Below are 16476 nucleotides of genomic sequence, written 5' to 3'. Positions count from 1 at the left end.
AACTGCGCTTGTTTCCTGGTGTTGGTCTCGATACAATTTACAATAATAAAAATAAATAAATATATATATATATACAATTTTGTTGTCGCGTTGCACGTCAAAAAAAAGAAAAGAAAAGAAAAAAGAAAAGAAAAGAAAAAAAAGTGGAGGGTTGTTTTGTTTTGTTTTCTTTCTCCTTTTTCGGCGCAATAGAACTGAAACAGCTGCGGCCTCGTAAGACGCCAGTCGGCAAAGCAATATATACCAACTCAGGAAGTGAGACAGACAGGTTCGGACGCATTGACGTCGTAGCAGAGCGGTGAAAAGGGGTGGGGGGGAGGGCGAGGAAAGCAATGTTTACCGTCATGCTGACAAGATGAAGTATTGCTGGAGTCAACCATATCGACACGGTCACAGATATCCTCATGTTTTGGGGTGGGGGGGTGAAGCAGCAGTGGAGTTTCACTCTGAAGCCGCCCCCTTCCTCGCGCAGGTGTTGTTCTGCTTAAATGAGGAACGTGTCGGGGAGCAGAGCGAGCGACCGAGCTAAGCCCCGCCCGCCAATAAAAAAATCTGTACCGTGAACTGTGAACGGATGGGTAAGACGCACCTGAGACACGAAAAGAGCGCCTCCCTCGACCGAGCTAAGCCCCGCCCACCAATAAAGATCTGTAGCGTGACATGTGAACGGATGGGTCCTGAGACACGAAGGGCGCCTCCTTCCCGAAGGAAGTGAGATTTAAAAAGGCGGAAACAAAAACTGAACGGATGGGTACGACGCACCTGAGACACGAAGGGCGCCTCCCTCGCGAATGTAATGAGACTAAAAAGGCGGAAACAAAAACAGACAAGACAGGTTTCATGGCCTCCCAGGCTCTTATTACAGCGCAATTAAAAGACGGCGCTTACAAGAGGCTGTCATTTAAAATGTATTATCCACTTAATACCACTTAAAATATAAACGTAAAAAAATGACAGATATGGGGGGGGGGTCAACCAGGATTGAAAACATGCACATTAATATTTATAATACTTAAAAAAAAAAAAGAGAGAGAGAGAGCTTCAGGCTTAAAAATGTGATTTCTCTTTTCAAAAGGTTTTGTACAACCACATTTTTAGGAGTTTAATCACAGCAAAGTTGTGCGTGTTCAGGCGCGTTGCATTGCCATTTGATGTGCTTTTTGTTCAGTCAGGGCTTAATGATTTTACACTGATGTAATCACTGCTGGTATAAAAAAAAAAGATAAGAAACCATACCCGCCATTGGAGAACAGTTGTCTTTGTCAACATGGCTATGTCTATGTCAATATGCTATGATAACAGTTTTTCAATAAAATACCCTACCAAATTCCAGTGGGTGGGTGGGGCAGGGTAGAAAAAAACAAAAAGACCACAGCAATTCTGATCAAATGTTAGAAGAACAGTTTAATCATACATAGTCACAATTCTGCTTCCAAAAATGAGTTTGTTTTCTTCATCTAACATTTGGAAAATGTACATAAGGCCACCTGAAAATGTACATGACTTTGACAGTGTGACAAAACTCATATGTTCATATTTATATAATTGACAATATTTTACATTGCTTTGCTTACAAGGAGCAGCCGTTCCAAAACACAGCGCTCGTCTGTACAAAAATAATTATTGTCATATTCGGTGAAGTTTCCATGGTAGCAGTGAGGACTAAATGCAGCCTCAAAAAATTTAAGTACCTAGCATTATTCTTTTTCCTTATTTTTCAACTGTCACACATCAGAAAAAGAAAAAAAAAAACCAAACTATCCACAGTAGATGTTACAGCTCCGGTACAAATAGAGGCAGGCCTTTTTTCCGATAGCGGATTAAAAACAAAAAGGAAAAAAAAAAAAAAAACATGCCAGATTGCAAGTATTTTCTTTTAAAATAACACTTGAATGAAATAAAACTGTATACATTATATTCAAGGGGGAAGGAGAGATGAATATACACACATCAAAATGCACATTTTTGCCTTTTCTCCCCGAAAAAAGTGTAAAAGACATCCCATTTACAGCATCAACGTTTACAAATGTACAACTGTACAGACGAAATAAAAGCAACACTACAAATTTAGAGCAAGGCCTGTCAAACACCACGACTAGACATGTTGTTTTTTTTTCATCAACGGAACTAATAATTTTACACTTATCAACTGCACATATACTACATGTATTCTACAATTATTAATTCATAGAAAGCAAGGAAGCCATCACTACAAGCATTAAACGGGCGAAGGAAGTGCAGGGCTCCCCGATGGCCCCACCGGCCTCCACCGACGCACTTGCGTTCCCCCAAAAGTTCGAACGAAAGCAAAGAACTCAGTTGCGTTTAAAACGAAACAAAACGAAAAAAAAGAGGGGGGAGAAGAAAAAAAAGACTCCCGCGACAAACGGAACCGCTGAGAACCGGTTTCGTCCCTTTCTTTCAGGCTCACCCCCCCCCCCCAAGTCGGACGTACGCAGTCGGAATTAAGCTCCCGCTTTGCAACGTTTCTTTGTTGTTTTTTTCCTTCCTTAAAGTCCTACACCTTCAGGCGGTGGGGGTCCCATCGTCGCTGCGAGACCCTTTTTACCCGGGGAAGAGAGAGAAAAAAATAAACCAGCAACGATTTACTCGTACATAAAGATGCTATTGTTCTATGCTAAGCTACTTCTACGCAAGAGATGATTATTCAGTACAAAAGAAGATACAGTTCTCTAGGGCAGTGATTCATCTCAGAAACTACACGACAGGTTAAGAATGTTACACAAAATGTGATAAAGGAGGAAAAAAAAAAAATTCATTCCGAGAAGGATTTTTTTTAAAAAAACGGGAAAAAACAAAACAAAAAAACAAACAACCCCCCTCCCACAGTCACAGCATGCTAACACAACCACCCCCCATGATTTCCCCACGCGGAAAAAAAAAAGAAGAAGGCCCCCCGCCCTCGACCCACCCCACCCTCAATGCCCCCCCCCTCCCCTGCCCTCTCTACGATGATTTCATGTTATACCGGGCCACGAGGGGGCGCCGCTGCTGTACACGCAACCACAAAACGTCCTGCTTCCGCACCCGTCGCCCATCGGTGAAGCTTTCGAATCTTGCATAAAAACCCGAGCGATGACGAAGCGATGGTGGCTCAAGAGGCTGCTGCAGCTCAGGTTGGTCAGTCTGGAATAGTTAGTGCTGAACAACAACAACAACAACAACAACAAGAAAAAAAAAAAAAAAATCAGGCAGGCAAGTGTTGGGGACGGGGAACAAAAAAACGAACAAATTAATTACCCCTCATCCTTTGTCGCCAGTGTCGAAAAAGCCAAGATCAGAAAAAAGTGGGTCTTGAGGTGACTGTGGCGTGTGGCACCCGAGGAACAAGTGAACACTGAGTGCCGTTTAGAAACCATCCGTCGCCGCTTTGGCGTGTGAACAGTGCACGTGGGACGCTGTACAAATAGGATATTTCCTTTGCCTTGGCTTAATTGGAACATCTGAGATTCTGGTTATTACAAAAGAAAGCTCGGAAAGAAAAAAACAAAAATCGTGACTATTTTGAAGTCGAAGGGTCACTTCGTTATTAAGCCTTATAAAATCACTTGCTGGTGTCGTCTGAATTGTAAATTATTATTCTTTTTTTTTTTTTAGCAAATGTGTTTTAAGTATTCTTCTTTTCTACAGAGAATTTACAAGATTTAAAAAAAAAAATAAACAAATGTACAAGATAATATGAAAACCTGTCAAGATACATCAATTACATCATTAACAATGGGCTTGTGCTTTACCCAGGACCCGAAACATAACAAAACAAAAACAAAAAAAAACAAAAACAACGAAGGCCTGTTGACTTGTGCGCCCCCTGGAGGCCACAGTGGGGACCCAGACCAGAGGCGGCAGATTCAGTTATCTGAGCGTTTGTGTGTGAAGTTGCCTTAATTTTTTTTTCTTTTTTTTTGAAATTCTTTTTGGTAATTGTGCCCAAAACAGGATGACAAAGTGAGTCCGAAGCTAACTGCTATGGCTAAGGAGCATCTCTCACATAACACAGGGTATGGGGGGGAGGGAGGGGAAAGGGGGCGGCTCCCGACTCTTACGCCTCCTCGTTCAAGCCGAAAGGTGAGGAATCACATGAGGCCATTTGTGGGGCCGCCGATGGGGCCCAGCTCAGAGCCGCTCTTCATGTAGTACTTCTCTAGCTTGGCCAGGATGTGCTTCCCGTACGTGTACTTGCGTAAAGTGGCGATGTGGGGCCGGATCTGTAGCAAAAAAACAGGAGAGAGGACAGAAGGGGCAGAGTGTTACAAAAAAAAAAAAAAAAAAAACAGGAATAGATAACATCGCGTCAAGAGGTCGAGCTTAGGGTCTCTTTTCCCTCCGCTGCAGCTAGGTGCAAGACTTTAGAAGGCAATCTCAAATTAAACACAGTTGACACTACTGGACAATTCACAACGACTCTGCTTTTAAATTTAACCGTTTATAACATTGTAGTAGTAGCATTTGCTGTCCGTGTATTTGAATGTTTCTGCACTCGCTGAAAATGAAGGCTTGCACTCAATGGTTTTCTTCGAGATTTAAATAAAGCTTGATGATGATGATGTTCTAACGCCGCATATAAATTAGCTATAGGTGTGACAGCTGGGGCAACTGTGACACAGAGTGCAAGAGATGCAGTGAAAATAATAAAAATGCAGGCTGATGAACATTTTCTCAACAAATAAATCAATCGAAACTGAGAAAATCCAGCTGGCTGAAAAACCAATGCATCTTTCATGCTTTTATTTTAGAAGGAAAACCGCAATAAGTGCGTTTCGATCCAAAAAAGAAAAAGAAAAAAAGTGAACTGAAAGTCAAGTTGGACAAGTTGATAAAAAAAAAAAAAGAGCGAGAATCTGACTCGGTGAAGCGCGATGCCTCATTATGTCAGAGTCGGGAACATTTGCACGCCAGTCGCTGCTAATTAGCTGTTATGTCGGCGCATCAGCCGCCGCCAGTGATCCAGAAGCGAGGAGCCATCTCATCTGACGACAACCACCAGGTAGGCGGGGGGGCAGCAGATGTGAAACTTCAGGGAAGTGAGTCACCACTTTGTCCAAAAAAAACTGTGTGTATTTCTATAGCAGGACCTAACGAATTATTTTTTTTCCTCACTGGCGCATAAAATCACATCAAACTTGGTTATATTCCCAGCTCAGCAGAGAGGGGGAAAAAAAAGAAAAAAAAAAAAAAGCTTCTCGGCGCGACCGACCTTGTGCATGATGATCTTGCGCTGAGCAGGCTCCGCCATGTCGATCATCCGCTGGACGACGTAGTTGGCGTACTGGTCCTTCATCATGGTGTAGAGGGCACTGTGGGGCCCGTCCTTCTGGCAGCACACCTCGTCGATGAGCAGCGCTCGCTCGGCGCGCGAGGAGTGGATCACGCACTTCTCCACCACGTTGCTGCCAGAGAGCAAGGGGGACAAATTACAGGGACAAATTACAGGCTAAGCTTTTATTTTGGAGGAACATTTTTGACTCGCTTGCTTACCTTGCAAATTTATGCTGGCTCAGGACAAGGACCTTCCCGCGGACCTCTGCCACGATCTTGCTCTTGTCTTCAGGCCGTCCGTGCTCCAGCACGTGCTGTATGACGTAGTTACCGTACTGATCCTGCAGGGGGCAGTGGCGGTGTAAACTCAGAGTAAAGAGTCATTTCCATCATCTTTTTTTTTTTCTTTTTTTTTTTTAAGGAAGTGAGAATCACACATAATCTCAGGTGACATCCTTCATTGTGGCACTCATGCAAACTACCGTTTCCACCGCGTGGTCCTAGTGGGCCGACAATTTTCATGCACCTCTACAATGACAAGTGGACGGACCGGGGTGACGCCGCCATTTGTCGTCGGGGGGGACAAAGCGAATAAACCCTTTTACGTCATCACTGCGGAAGGTCAGACAGTACAGGTGCTGCGGGTCGGAGTGACCGGCAGCACCATTGCCCCTTCAGGAAACGGGTGATAGACAGTCATGGGTGTAATTTGATCAAACGCAGGATGGAGACGACAAAGAACTCACCTGGCCCGGGGTGATTTTTTTTTTTTGAACTAGTCCGGTAATTTGTTAGTCAACAAGATCTCCACCTTTGATTTTGAAAGGTTGTTTTTGCCTTGAACACGCATCTCCTGAAAATCGGTTTTTAAACAGGAAACTCACTTCATCTTGAACGAAGCCCCATATTATACACATGATTCTCCTTAAACCGGTGTTCCAACACTGTTTGATTCTGATCTTGGAGTGAATTTTGGGAATTTGTGCATGTCCAAATGCAGTTCTTGGAATCAGTCTGGCTTTGTGCTGGAACCAAATCCGTCCCGATTTGTCACTGAATGAGCACTCAAGTCAAGTTCCTGTTTCTCCCGAGGGATTCGGACGCCTGGGATGACAAATAAAGCTCGGACAACGGGTCGAAGGAACCACATTTTATATAGAATATGGGGCCTCGTGTGTCATTTCGATGCTTTGCCTGAAGAATTACTCAGAATCAGGACATTTGTGCAAATCTACAGCGTCAAAATGGGTAACGCCAAGAAAGCAAAGTCAAACCGATTGCTCAGGAGACGCTTGCAGCAAAGTTCAGGGGTGATGAGTCGACAAGGAGCGCGAGCCTTGTGAATTTTTGTGGCGTTAAGCAAGAAGGGAAGAGGTGAGAGGAGAGGCGGCTAGGGAGTTAAGAAGGCCTGCAGAAGTTGGTATTTGGTGAGCAATCTAAAAATGTTAAAAGATTATTAATTTTTTTTAAACAAAAGAAAGAATTAAAAGAAAGACAGAAGGAGGGAGGGAGCACATGGGCATCCGCGTGAAAGAGAGAGAGAGAGAGAGAGAGCGAGGGAGAGAGGCAAGTTGCTCTGACCTTGAACAGTGCATCGCGGGACACTGTATAATATGTTTTGGGTGTCATCTCCAATGATACGCCTTGATATTTCTAGATGGAATAAGTGAGGCGGCAGGGTGGGTGTTTAAAAATCACATAGGCAGATGCAATGACAGCTAACAGCGCACACACACACACACACACACACACACACACACACACACACACACACACACACACACACACACACACACACACACACACACACACACACACACACACACACACACACACCTCTGCACTTGCAACACTTAGCGGGACAACAACGACGACTAGCAAATGGGAACAATGGAAATGTGAAACTGCTCCAGCGTCGGAGGAACGCATGCCGATAATTTCGGGTGACGGGCGCGACAACCAGTCAGTTGAGTCACGTCTAGCCAAAAAAAACAACAACAACAACAAAAAACCACGCCGCGAGGAGCTGGTGGTGATGGTGGTGGTGGTGGGACTCACCTGGCCCAGCTGCTCGGAGTGCTGGTGGAGCTCCTCCAGGATGGGCAGCGTCTGCTCCTGGGTGCAGTGCTCCAGGATCCTCTGGATGACTCTGCAGCCGTACGGATGCGTGGAGAGCACAAACACCTGCCGAGAGGATCAGCGGAGTCCAAGTTCAGCTTGTTTTTTTCCACGCACCTCCTATTATTCTGGCGCATTTAGGATTTCACATTTTACACACTGGACCTTTCAGCGGCGTCAGCTGTTGAAAGGTCCAGTGTGTAAAATGTGCCCATAAATGTCGTCATACTGCCCATAAATCCCACCGTAGTTCACTGGCACGCTCAGGAAGGGGGGGGTGAAATACGCTGCAATCTAAAAGGTAACCACTTGATGTCGCAGTTCCTTCTTCAAAATCCCCAAATATTACACACTTGACCTTTAACGTTCACGTGTCTGATGAGTCATGTGACTTTTAGAGGTTGTTCTTTAGGTCACTTTTATAAGGTGCTTGGTATCAATGGGTATGAATTAAAAAAAAATAAATAAAAAAGGTAAAGTAATAATGTAATACTGGGCCATTTCATATAATTTCCGAAGGCCTTAGATTGTGTGGAGATGAAAGAGCTGGTGAAGAGCTGTGCGGTGGCTTATTGTGAACCCACCTGCCCTTGGAAGGCGTCGATGATGAACTGCAGGGCCTGCGGCTGGACGCACTCGATGCACTTCTGCACCACGTGGTTGCCGTTCTGGTCCTTGACGCACTTGAGCACGTGGCCGTCCAGCTCGCGCACGATGTCGCTCTAAAACGAAGAAAAGCGGCGGAACTGAGACAAACCCGTCACCTTGGGAGGAGGGGAAGCTAAATCAATAATGACCCCCCCCCCCCCCAGGCAGTGAGTGGCTCTCAACTGGTGGAGTCTCAGGACACCCAATTTTATTCCACAGCACTCAAATATATATATATGCTGCTTGATATATAAATAAATAGATTTTTGAAATTATTGAATTGGATTGTGTGTCCTGCAAAATAAGAGCCCAACATTTTCTCTATAAATATATACATTTTAAAATCCCTGTAAAAAAAGAAAAAAGGTGACGCGAAGAAGAAGACGACGCAAACCCAATCAAAACACCCCCGCGACCTACTTTAGGGTCTCGACCCACCAGTTGAGAAACGCTGCCCTAAGGAATAAAAGATGGATATGAAGTGAAAGCTCACTTACAATTACCTGCTGGTCGGAGGAAATGGACTCAAGGGCTTTCTGGATGACCCGGCAGCCGTACATCTGCAGGGCCAGCGGCAGGACGTGTCCGCGGATGCGGGTGGCCAAAGCCAGCTTCTGGTCGGCGCTTCCAAACTGCACGGCACAATAAAAAACAAACAAACAAACAAACAAACAAACAAACAAACACAGAGTCAGGAAAAAATGTCCTCTTATAACTGCTGAGGTGCGGCGCCGGCTAAGTCGTCATCATCCCGACCTCAAAGAACTTCTGGATGACGTAATTCCCGAACACGTCGGTCATCAACTGGTACGCCGCTTGCAGGATTTCTCCAAACACCATCTGCCTCTCGGCAGGGGTCGCCCGTTCCAGCTTCTGCTGGATGAACCTACACGGAGCAGAGAGGAGAAATGCAAAACTGAACGCGTGTACAATGACACGAGCACATCTCACAGCTGAGATGCAGGTGGAATCAGCACAAGTCGGGATGCACCGCTACCACTTTATTACAGTGAGTTGAGTATTTTAATTTCAGGTATCGAATACTTAGTAAGGCCATTAAAAAATAACTGATTTTTTTTTTTTGCTCCGACAGACATTCATGTTTTTCTAGAACACACCGTGACAAGATTCACAAATCTAAAAAATTAAAACTAAATTGTCATATACATACACTACCAGTCAAAACTTTCTAATGCAATGCTTTTTCTTTTTCTTAAGTACTTTCTACATTGTAGATACATACTGAAGACATCGAATACATGAAAAAGATATATAAAAGATACATAAAAACATGTGTAAGTAAGTTGGCTATTTTTTTTGAAGAATTTAAATAGTTTGAGTTATTTTACACTTTTATTGTTTCCTAAATAATTTCATGCGTGTTCATACAAAGTTTTGATGACTTCAGTGAGAAACTGCAATGTCAATAGTCATGAGAATGATAGAAAAGCCTTTCATAATTCACAGGAAGTGTCCAAACTTGACTGGTAGTGTACGTATTACAACTTGTGTCTGTGTCATCAACCCCGGTATTGGCACCGATACCCGATTACTGGTATTGGTGCACAGAGGCCCTGCTTAGTCACCTGGATCCGTGTTGGTCTTGGGAGAACTCCACCATGTGCCCCGGCAGGTCGCGCAGCTGCAGGTTGGGGAAGCGGTTGTTCCTGAAGTCCTCCAGCAGGCGGCTGCGGCCGGACGGCATCACGTCGGAGCGGCTGTAGCGGGGCCGGGACGGCGGGAAGAGCTGGCTGCTGGAGTTGAAGAGGCTGGACGTCCCGCCGGCGTTGCGGTACTTGGCCTCGGCTCCGGGCGCCGCCGAGATGTAGCGTCCGCTGCCGTTCGTCAGGCCACCTGAGGATCACCGGGTAGACGGGAGGAAGTCACCGGCGCGTCGTGCTTATGTCACTTACACTTCATGCAGGTGCAATAAAACACTTATTTAGATGGCAATATAATGTGCATAACTAATAATCCAACTGTCCATACTTTGGGGTGGGGGAGGGGCTCGCGGCAGCGCCCGCTGCTCGCTGAGAAAAGGAACTGCGGAGGAACGATACATGCTTTCAAGTTGGTCTCCAAAATACCAGAAAAATCTCAAATAACACCAGGAAAAGTCGCTAGATTTGCTAAATCTTAGCGAAATCTGTGACCTAAAGTCCTGCCGTAAAGCAGTGTTTTGTGACACTGCGATATACACAATAGAGCTTCATGTTAAACGATAGACATTTTCTATGGTCCAGACGATATATATCGTCATATCGACCAGCCATAGTCCATATGTGAATGACAAATATCTTGTTTTTCTTTTCTTACTCCATACATATTTTTACTTTACTTCTTTTTAATTGACATAACTTTCCTTCTTTTGCACTATAATGTTACTAAATTTCCCCATCGTGGGATTAATAGAGGCTTCTCTTCTAATCCACAATAAATACGATGTGAAATGTCTGAAGGCTGTGTTGACAACTTCAGTTGTGCAGCTTTAAGAGCGAATGAGAGACTTGACGACTGAAGAAAAGTGTGATTTCTGTGCATGCCATGTTTACCAAGGTGTAGGCTGGAAGAAGATCCATGCGAGGAGGGCAGGGAGGGCGGAGGGGTGAGTGGGGAGTGGCCCGGCGTGAGGCCGATGGGACTGGGAGAGGAGGAATAACCAAGGCTGTTGTAAAAAGGCTGTCCGATGGGCGTGAGGCTGCTGCCGCCTCGCTTGTAGAGGTCCGAACTCGCCAACAAGGAGTCCCTGCGGGATATGCTGCTACTGGTCGAGCTGGATACTGCGGGAGCAGAAATGACACATCTTTTGAGAATTTGATCTTGCAATAATAATCGTAACAATTTTGCGGCTGAGTCACCGACCGGAGGAGCCAAAGCCTCCGAGTGCAGAGCCCAGGCTGACGCCGAGGGAGCCGCCGGTGCTGCTGAAGCCCAGGGAGGAGCTGGGCGGGGCGGCCGAGGTGTGCGAGAAGAGGGAGCTGCTCTGGGACGTGTTGGGGACCGAACCGGAGCCGTAGAAGGAGCTGGAGGGGAGGCCGCTGCTGGGCGGGGGCGCCTGCTGCTGCTGAGGCTGCGGCTGCTGCTGCGGCATGGAGCGGTACAGCCCGTTGGCCGGAGGGCCCGACATGTTGTTCCCAGAGCCGGCAGCCGACACGGCAGCTGCTGGGGAGGGGACGACAGAGAGGAGGGGGAGGAAGGAAAGAGAGACAGAAGGGAAAAAAGAAAGAATGATGGAAGGAAAGAAAAGACAGAAAGTAAGAAAGAAAGAAAGAAGCGCAAGAAGAAATATGGAAAGAAAGAAAGAAAGAAAGAACGCCGTGGGTCAGAGGAGCCGCCATATATTGAAAAAAGGTCAAGCATCGCGTGTTGCTGTTACTTACCAGCCTGAGCCGCTGCAGGGTTGATGAGGAGGGGGGTTTGGACGAGACGTACCGGACCACCCAGACCGGTTCGGGCGCCGGGCCCCATCACCAGGGCTCCAGTCTGGTCGTAATAAGCTGCAGGGGCCAGCACCTGGTAGCCTGGAAAAGCATTGAAAAGATAAAGCAACTTTTACAGATAAATGAAAATACAAACTGTTGTAGTAATCCATTTAGTATTTGAATTAGTTCATTTTTGGATAATTAAATATGCAAATATCTGTTGTTTTTTTTACACAGTGCCTGTACATTGTTGCCAGTTGCTCTCTCACTCCCTATACCTCCCTCAGTCCGGCCATGGCCAGAATATCACTCACCCATAAAAAATATATATAATAAAACCAGTCAACAGGTACTTCCTGAACCAACCTGTGTGATTCACACTCTCGGGTCACAGACTCTACCTTTGAGAATAAGTCTGTCAGCCATCATAAATGCATTCAGACACAGTTCTGCTTGCCATTATGGCCGGACTAACCTGGCATCCCTGCGTAGGCCAAAGCAGGGTTGGCGGCGGCAGCGGCGGCGAGCGACTCCTGCTGACTCTGTTGGCCTTGGCCTGGGGTGAGAGGTCGTTGGTTGGCTCCTGTGCGCATCACCTGGAGGGTAGAGGGGGGATGTTAGTTACCCTCTGCTGCAATGTGAACACAAAGACCCTTCTAGGATAATTTAAGGAAGAGAAAAATACCCTGGTGCCTTAATTTGCCTGTTTATTTTAAGCTATATTAAATTAGACGTCTTTTCTTTGTATTCATTCAGGTAGACGCCCTGCAGCTGCAATATATATATATATTCATTTTTCTTATAGAAGAAAGTGCCTACCTGTTGTTGGCCTGGCCCTGGTCCCTGATTGGATGCTTGCTGATTAGCAGAATGATTAGCAGTTGATGCGGCCTGTTGCTGGAACAAATTAGCAGGATAGACGCCCCAAGGGACGCCGTAGTACTGTGGTGGAACCACTGCAGGTCCTGCAAAAAACAACAACAAACCACCTCATTGTTAGACTCATATTTTATACATTCGTCTGGAACAGCGAGTCCTTCTTCAGCACGCAAAGACTTGAGTCCGTCCGTAAATCAAGCCATGGCTCACCTGCAAGCGTGGCGGCCGCAGCCAGCCCGGCAGCAGTGTAGGGGTCGGTTCCGGGCGGAGCGGCGTTGATGATGTAAGGGTTTGGCACAAACGCAGGAGCAAGGCCAGCTGGGGGAAGGAGGGTGAACAGCAGATTTAGACGGTCGTCACCAAACCAGACCGAAGCCGCGTTCAGACCGCCAGCCAAAATTCCGATTTTCAGCCCAGCCAGATTGAAACCGGATGGCTCCTTTTGTAGTCCGAACAGTCGAAAATCAAATCACATCCGATTCTTTGCAAAAATGGATTGCAACCGGCCTTCGGGAGTCCGTTTCAAATCGCATTTGAAGAGATTGCGTCTCAGTCTGAACAGCTCCAAACTCATCAGCTCATCATTATAAATGACGTGCGACCCTGGACGACGCCTGGCCCAGTCTGAATGGAGCCGCGTCCCATTTGTACACTTTGTTAAAAAAAAACAGTGTGGAATGTCAGCCCTAAAAATCAAATCGGATTTGAGAAGGAATCAGATTTGAATCAGATTCGCCTGCAGTCTGAACGCAGCCTAAAAGGCAACGTGAGTGCTTTACGGCAGGGTTTCTAACCACTGTGCCGCACCACAGTGGTGCAGTCAGATAATGTCAGGTGTGCCGTGAGAAATGATCCAATTTCACTTAATTGGTCTAAAAAAAGAAAAGAAATGGCGTGACTGTCCTTTAAAAGGAGTGTGAGCCTATTTTCCTCCCTATATATATACATATATAGATATATATATATATATATATCTATATATATAGATATATATATATATATCTATATATATAGATATATATATATATCTCATCTTTGTGTGCATCTACACGGGCCCAGGTTTCACACTGCGTGAGTATAAATAAATTCAAGACACTACCATTGTCCTTGTTAGGCTAAAAATATTTTCGGTTGGTGCTGTGTCATTGGCTTTATTTCAATGTAAAAAATGTACCTTGGCTCAAAAAAGGTTGAAAAACACGGCTTTATGGAACAAACACTTCAGACAGGCAGACAGGCAGGCAGACAGACATACCAAGATGCTGCTGTTGGGCTGCAGCCAGTGCGTACTGCTGTTGCTGAGCTGCAGTGAGCTGTTGAACAGTCAGCTGGTTGGACCTCTGGAACAACTGCGGGGAAGACGGGCCAAAAATTATATGAAACTCGAGTCTCGACTCAATCCCCCCCAGTTTCTCCCAAACAAACCTGCTGCTGGGAGTTGTAGTCAAACAGTCCCACGGGCGCCCCGGAGGAGTCCACCTGAATCTGGTTCCCGGCGTAGTCGAACTGCAGCGACTCCACGCCGGCCTGCTGCTCCATGCCGCCCATGCTCTGGGCCTCGTGGTTCTGAAAGTCCTCGGCTGGGGGCTTGTTTTGGGCGGAGCTGTGATGCTGGAGGGCGTGCGGGTGCTGGTGGGCGTGCGGGTGCTGGTGGACGTGCGGGTGGTGCTGCCCCATCATCTCCAGGCCGGCCTGGGCTGCGCCCATCCGCTCCACGGCTTCGGTGGGCGAGGCCTGGCGGCTCCCCGGGGTGGGGCTGCGGAGGGCGGGAGAGACTTAGCGTTAGCGCCCCCCCAGAGCTTCGTCTCAAAGCTAAGATTCCGTTGTTTTGCGCCCCTTTCGTCTGGCAATGCGGGAAGAGCGTAACCTGAATTTTTTATTCTTTTTTTTTTTTTTTACATTTCAGCTCCCAGATGAGTTGTTTTCCGGGATCGTTTCTTTTAAAAGCTATCCCTCAGTTTACTAGCTGTACAGTACACTAAAGCAACGTTTCTCAACTGGCGGGTCGCAATCCCAAAGTGGGTCGCAGAGCTGTTTTGATGGGGGTCGCGGCTTTGAGAAAATGTTGGACAGTTTTTTTGCAGGACACACAATTCAATGAAAACATTTCAATAATTGATTCAATAGATAAAAAGTTGGCTAGCGTTTTTATTTTTGTGGAATAAGGAATAAACCTTGGTTGCTTAAACTTAATTATAAGGAAAAAGATGTGGGTCCTGAGACTCCATCAGTTGAGACCAATTACACTAAAGCACATATGTTATTATGGGTTAAAAAAACAAAACAAAAGAAATTAGCATCATATTGGGCCTTTCAGTATTTGTGATTCTGTCCAACGTTGCCGCGAGCTCACTTGAAATCTTTGCAGTCTCGGTCCATTCCGTTCAAAAGTCCCCTTCCGTTGGCTTTGTTGGGATCGTTCTCCTCTCCCACTTTCATCTCTGGGCTCTTGTCTTCCTCGAAGGGAGACACTTTCTCTTTGGCGTCACTCTTCTCTCTCACATCCTGGGCAACATCGGCGCCGCCCTGCATTGATCAAACACAAAAAATTATTATAATAATAATAATGAGGCACGACAGTGCGTTCAGACTGCAGGCGAATTTGATTCAAATCAGATTCCTTCTCAAATCAGATTTTTAAGGCCGACTGTCGACACTGTTTTTCGCAAGTGTCCAAATGGGATCTGGTTCCAGACATTCAAAACCGATCGGTGTGTTTGGAGCTGTTCATACTGAGACAAATCTGTCCACATGCGATTTGAAACTACCTCCCGAAGGTGGTTTCAATTCCTTCTGCAAAAATCGGATTTCATGCGAATTGTGACTGTTCAGACTACAAAAAGGAGCCATCCGGTTTCAATCTGGATGGGCTAAAAATCGGATTTTGGCTGGCAGTCTGAACGCGGCTTCAGTTTGGTTTTAAGTTTAAGTTTAGTTTGGCTTTAGGATTTGAAACTACCTCCCGAAGGTTGTTTCAATCCCTTTTGCAAAAAAAAAAAAAAAAAATCAGATTTGATTTGAGACTGTTCAGCCTAAAATCCGGTTTCAATCTGGATTGGCTAAAAATCGGATTTTGGCTGGCAGTCTGAACACCTTTGTGTGTTACCACCTTTTTTTTCTTTTTTTTTTAATGAACTTCTACTCGGCTGAGGGGTGTTGTTGACTCACATATCCGCCATTCCTGTAGCGCGCGTCCATCTTGTCGCCCGGAGAGGAGCTCAGGACGTACTCGACCATGCTCACCCCGAGGCCTCCGCCTTCTGAGCGAGGTGAAAGCACAGAATTGGCGTCACCATTCCCGTGGAAACTCTGGCCGGGTCGCCGCTGCACCATGATTGGCTGAGACACTGAGTGATCTGAATGAAAAGCTTTTCATCAAACATCTGGATAGGACACAGGCGCGCATGCGCGAACGGCTTGGCAGGCACCACGTTTTGACGGGTGGCCGCTTGTAAAGGAGATGAGGGCGGGCGACTGAGGCTACTCACGAGATGATCCCCACGCGTTGTCCCTCCACTCCTCGCCCAGCAGCATCCCTTTCCTCCCGTCCTTGGCCAGCTCGTCAGAATCCCAGAGTTTTTTGGCCGGCAGGAGCTGCAATTGGTCGCCAACGTTACGTTTGCACGTGTTTTCAGCCATAACTGGTAAAAATTATCCACTGAACGAGCTATGAACCAAGTGGGACTGAGCGGTTTGCTCAGTGGCATCTCGGCCGGGCAAACTTTTATCAATTTTTCCTTCTGGTTAACTTTCAACAAATGGTTGACGGGATGGATGACAAAGGATCCAAAAAAATGCCTTTACCTCTCCCATGCCCCTGGACTCCAAAGCGAGCGCTTGGAAATCATAGTTCATTTCGTCCACGGCGCGGACCTGGAAGAAAGAGGAGGAGAAACTGCACTGTTACCAGCAGCCAGGCTCTCAATAAAAGGCCACACGGCTCGACTAATTACAGGGAGAAACACCCTGGACCTTCCGCTCAAAAGTCACTTGGGGGTTGAAGTTCATCTGTTTTTAAAAAGGAAATCTGTAAATATGGCAAAGCCATAATTTCAAGAGCGCATCAAGTCAACAAAGCAGTCTTCATAAAAAAAGGTACTATTCAGTCAATGTCTGGCACTTAGATCGGGTA

At 46.2% G+C, this 16476-nt stretch overlaps 1 protein-coding gene across 1 annotated transcript in view; it reads right to left on the bottom strand.

Annotated features, from left to right (window-relative positions):
* Positions 1-3064: 3064 nt before the first annotated feature.
* The window catches only part of LOC142879915 (apolipoprotein B-100-like), a 34655-nt gene continuing 21243 nt past the window's right edge, over positions 3065-16476 (bottom strand). Inside the window, 21 exon segments of the mRNA XM_076013475.1 lie at positions 3065-4226; positions 5216-5408; positions 5497-5618; positions 6859-6930; positions 7336-7461; positions 7980-8117; positions 8541-8675; positions 8800-8929; positions 9630-9897; positions 10596-10823; positions 10906-11205; positions 11424-11564; positions 11941-12061; positions 12285-12430; positions 12555-12662; positions 13600-13693; positions 13770-14100; positions 14698-14870; positions 15513-15700; positions 15833-15938; positions 16149-16217. Coding sequence (XP_075869590.1) covers positions 4095-4226; positions 5216-5408; positions 5497-5618; positions 6859-6930; positions 7336-7461; positions 7980-8117; positions 8541-8675; positions 8800-8929; positions 9630-9897; positions 10596-10823; positions 10906-11205; positions 11424-11564; positions 11941-12061; positions 12285-12430; positions 12555-12662; positions 13600-13693; positions 13770-14100; positions 14698-14870; positions 15513-15700; positions 15833-15938; positions 16149-16217 — 3321 coding nt within the window. The 3' untranslated portion in view covers positions 3065-4094.

The sequence above is a fragment of the Nelusetta ayraudi genome, unplaced genomic scaffold (assembly GCF_046127955.1).
Source record: "Nelusetta ayraudi isolate G7.1 ecotype Tasmania unplaced genomic scaffold, CSIRO-AGI_Nayr_v1 ptg000151l, whole genome shotgun sequence".
Taxonomy (NCBI): Eukaryota; Metazoa; Chordata; class Actinopteri; order Tetraodontiformes; family Monacanthidae; genus Nelusetta; species Nelusetta ayraudi.
This window is presented reverse-complemented; position numbering and strand designations above follow the sequence as displayed.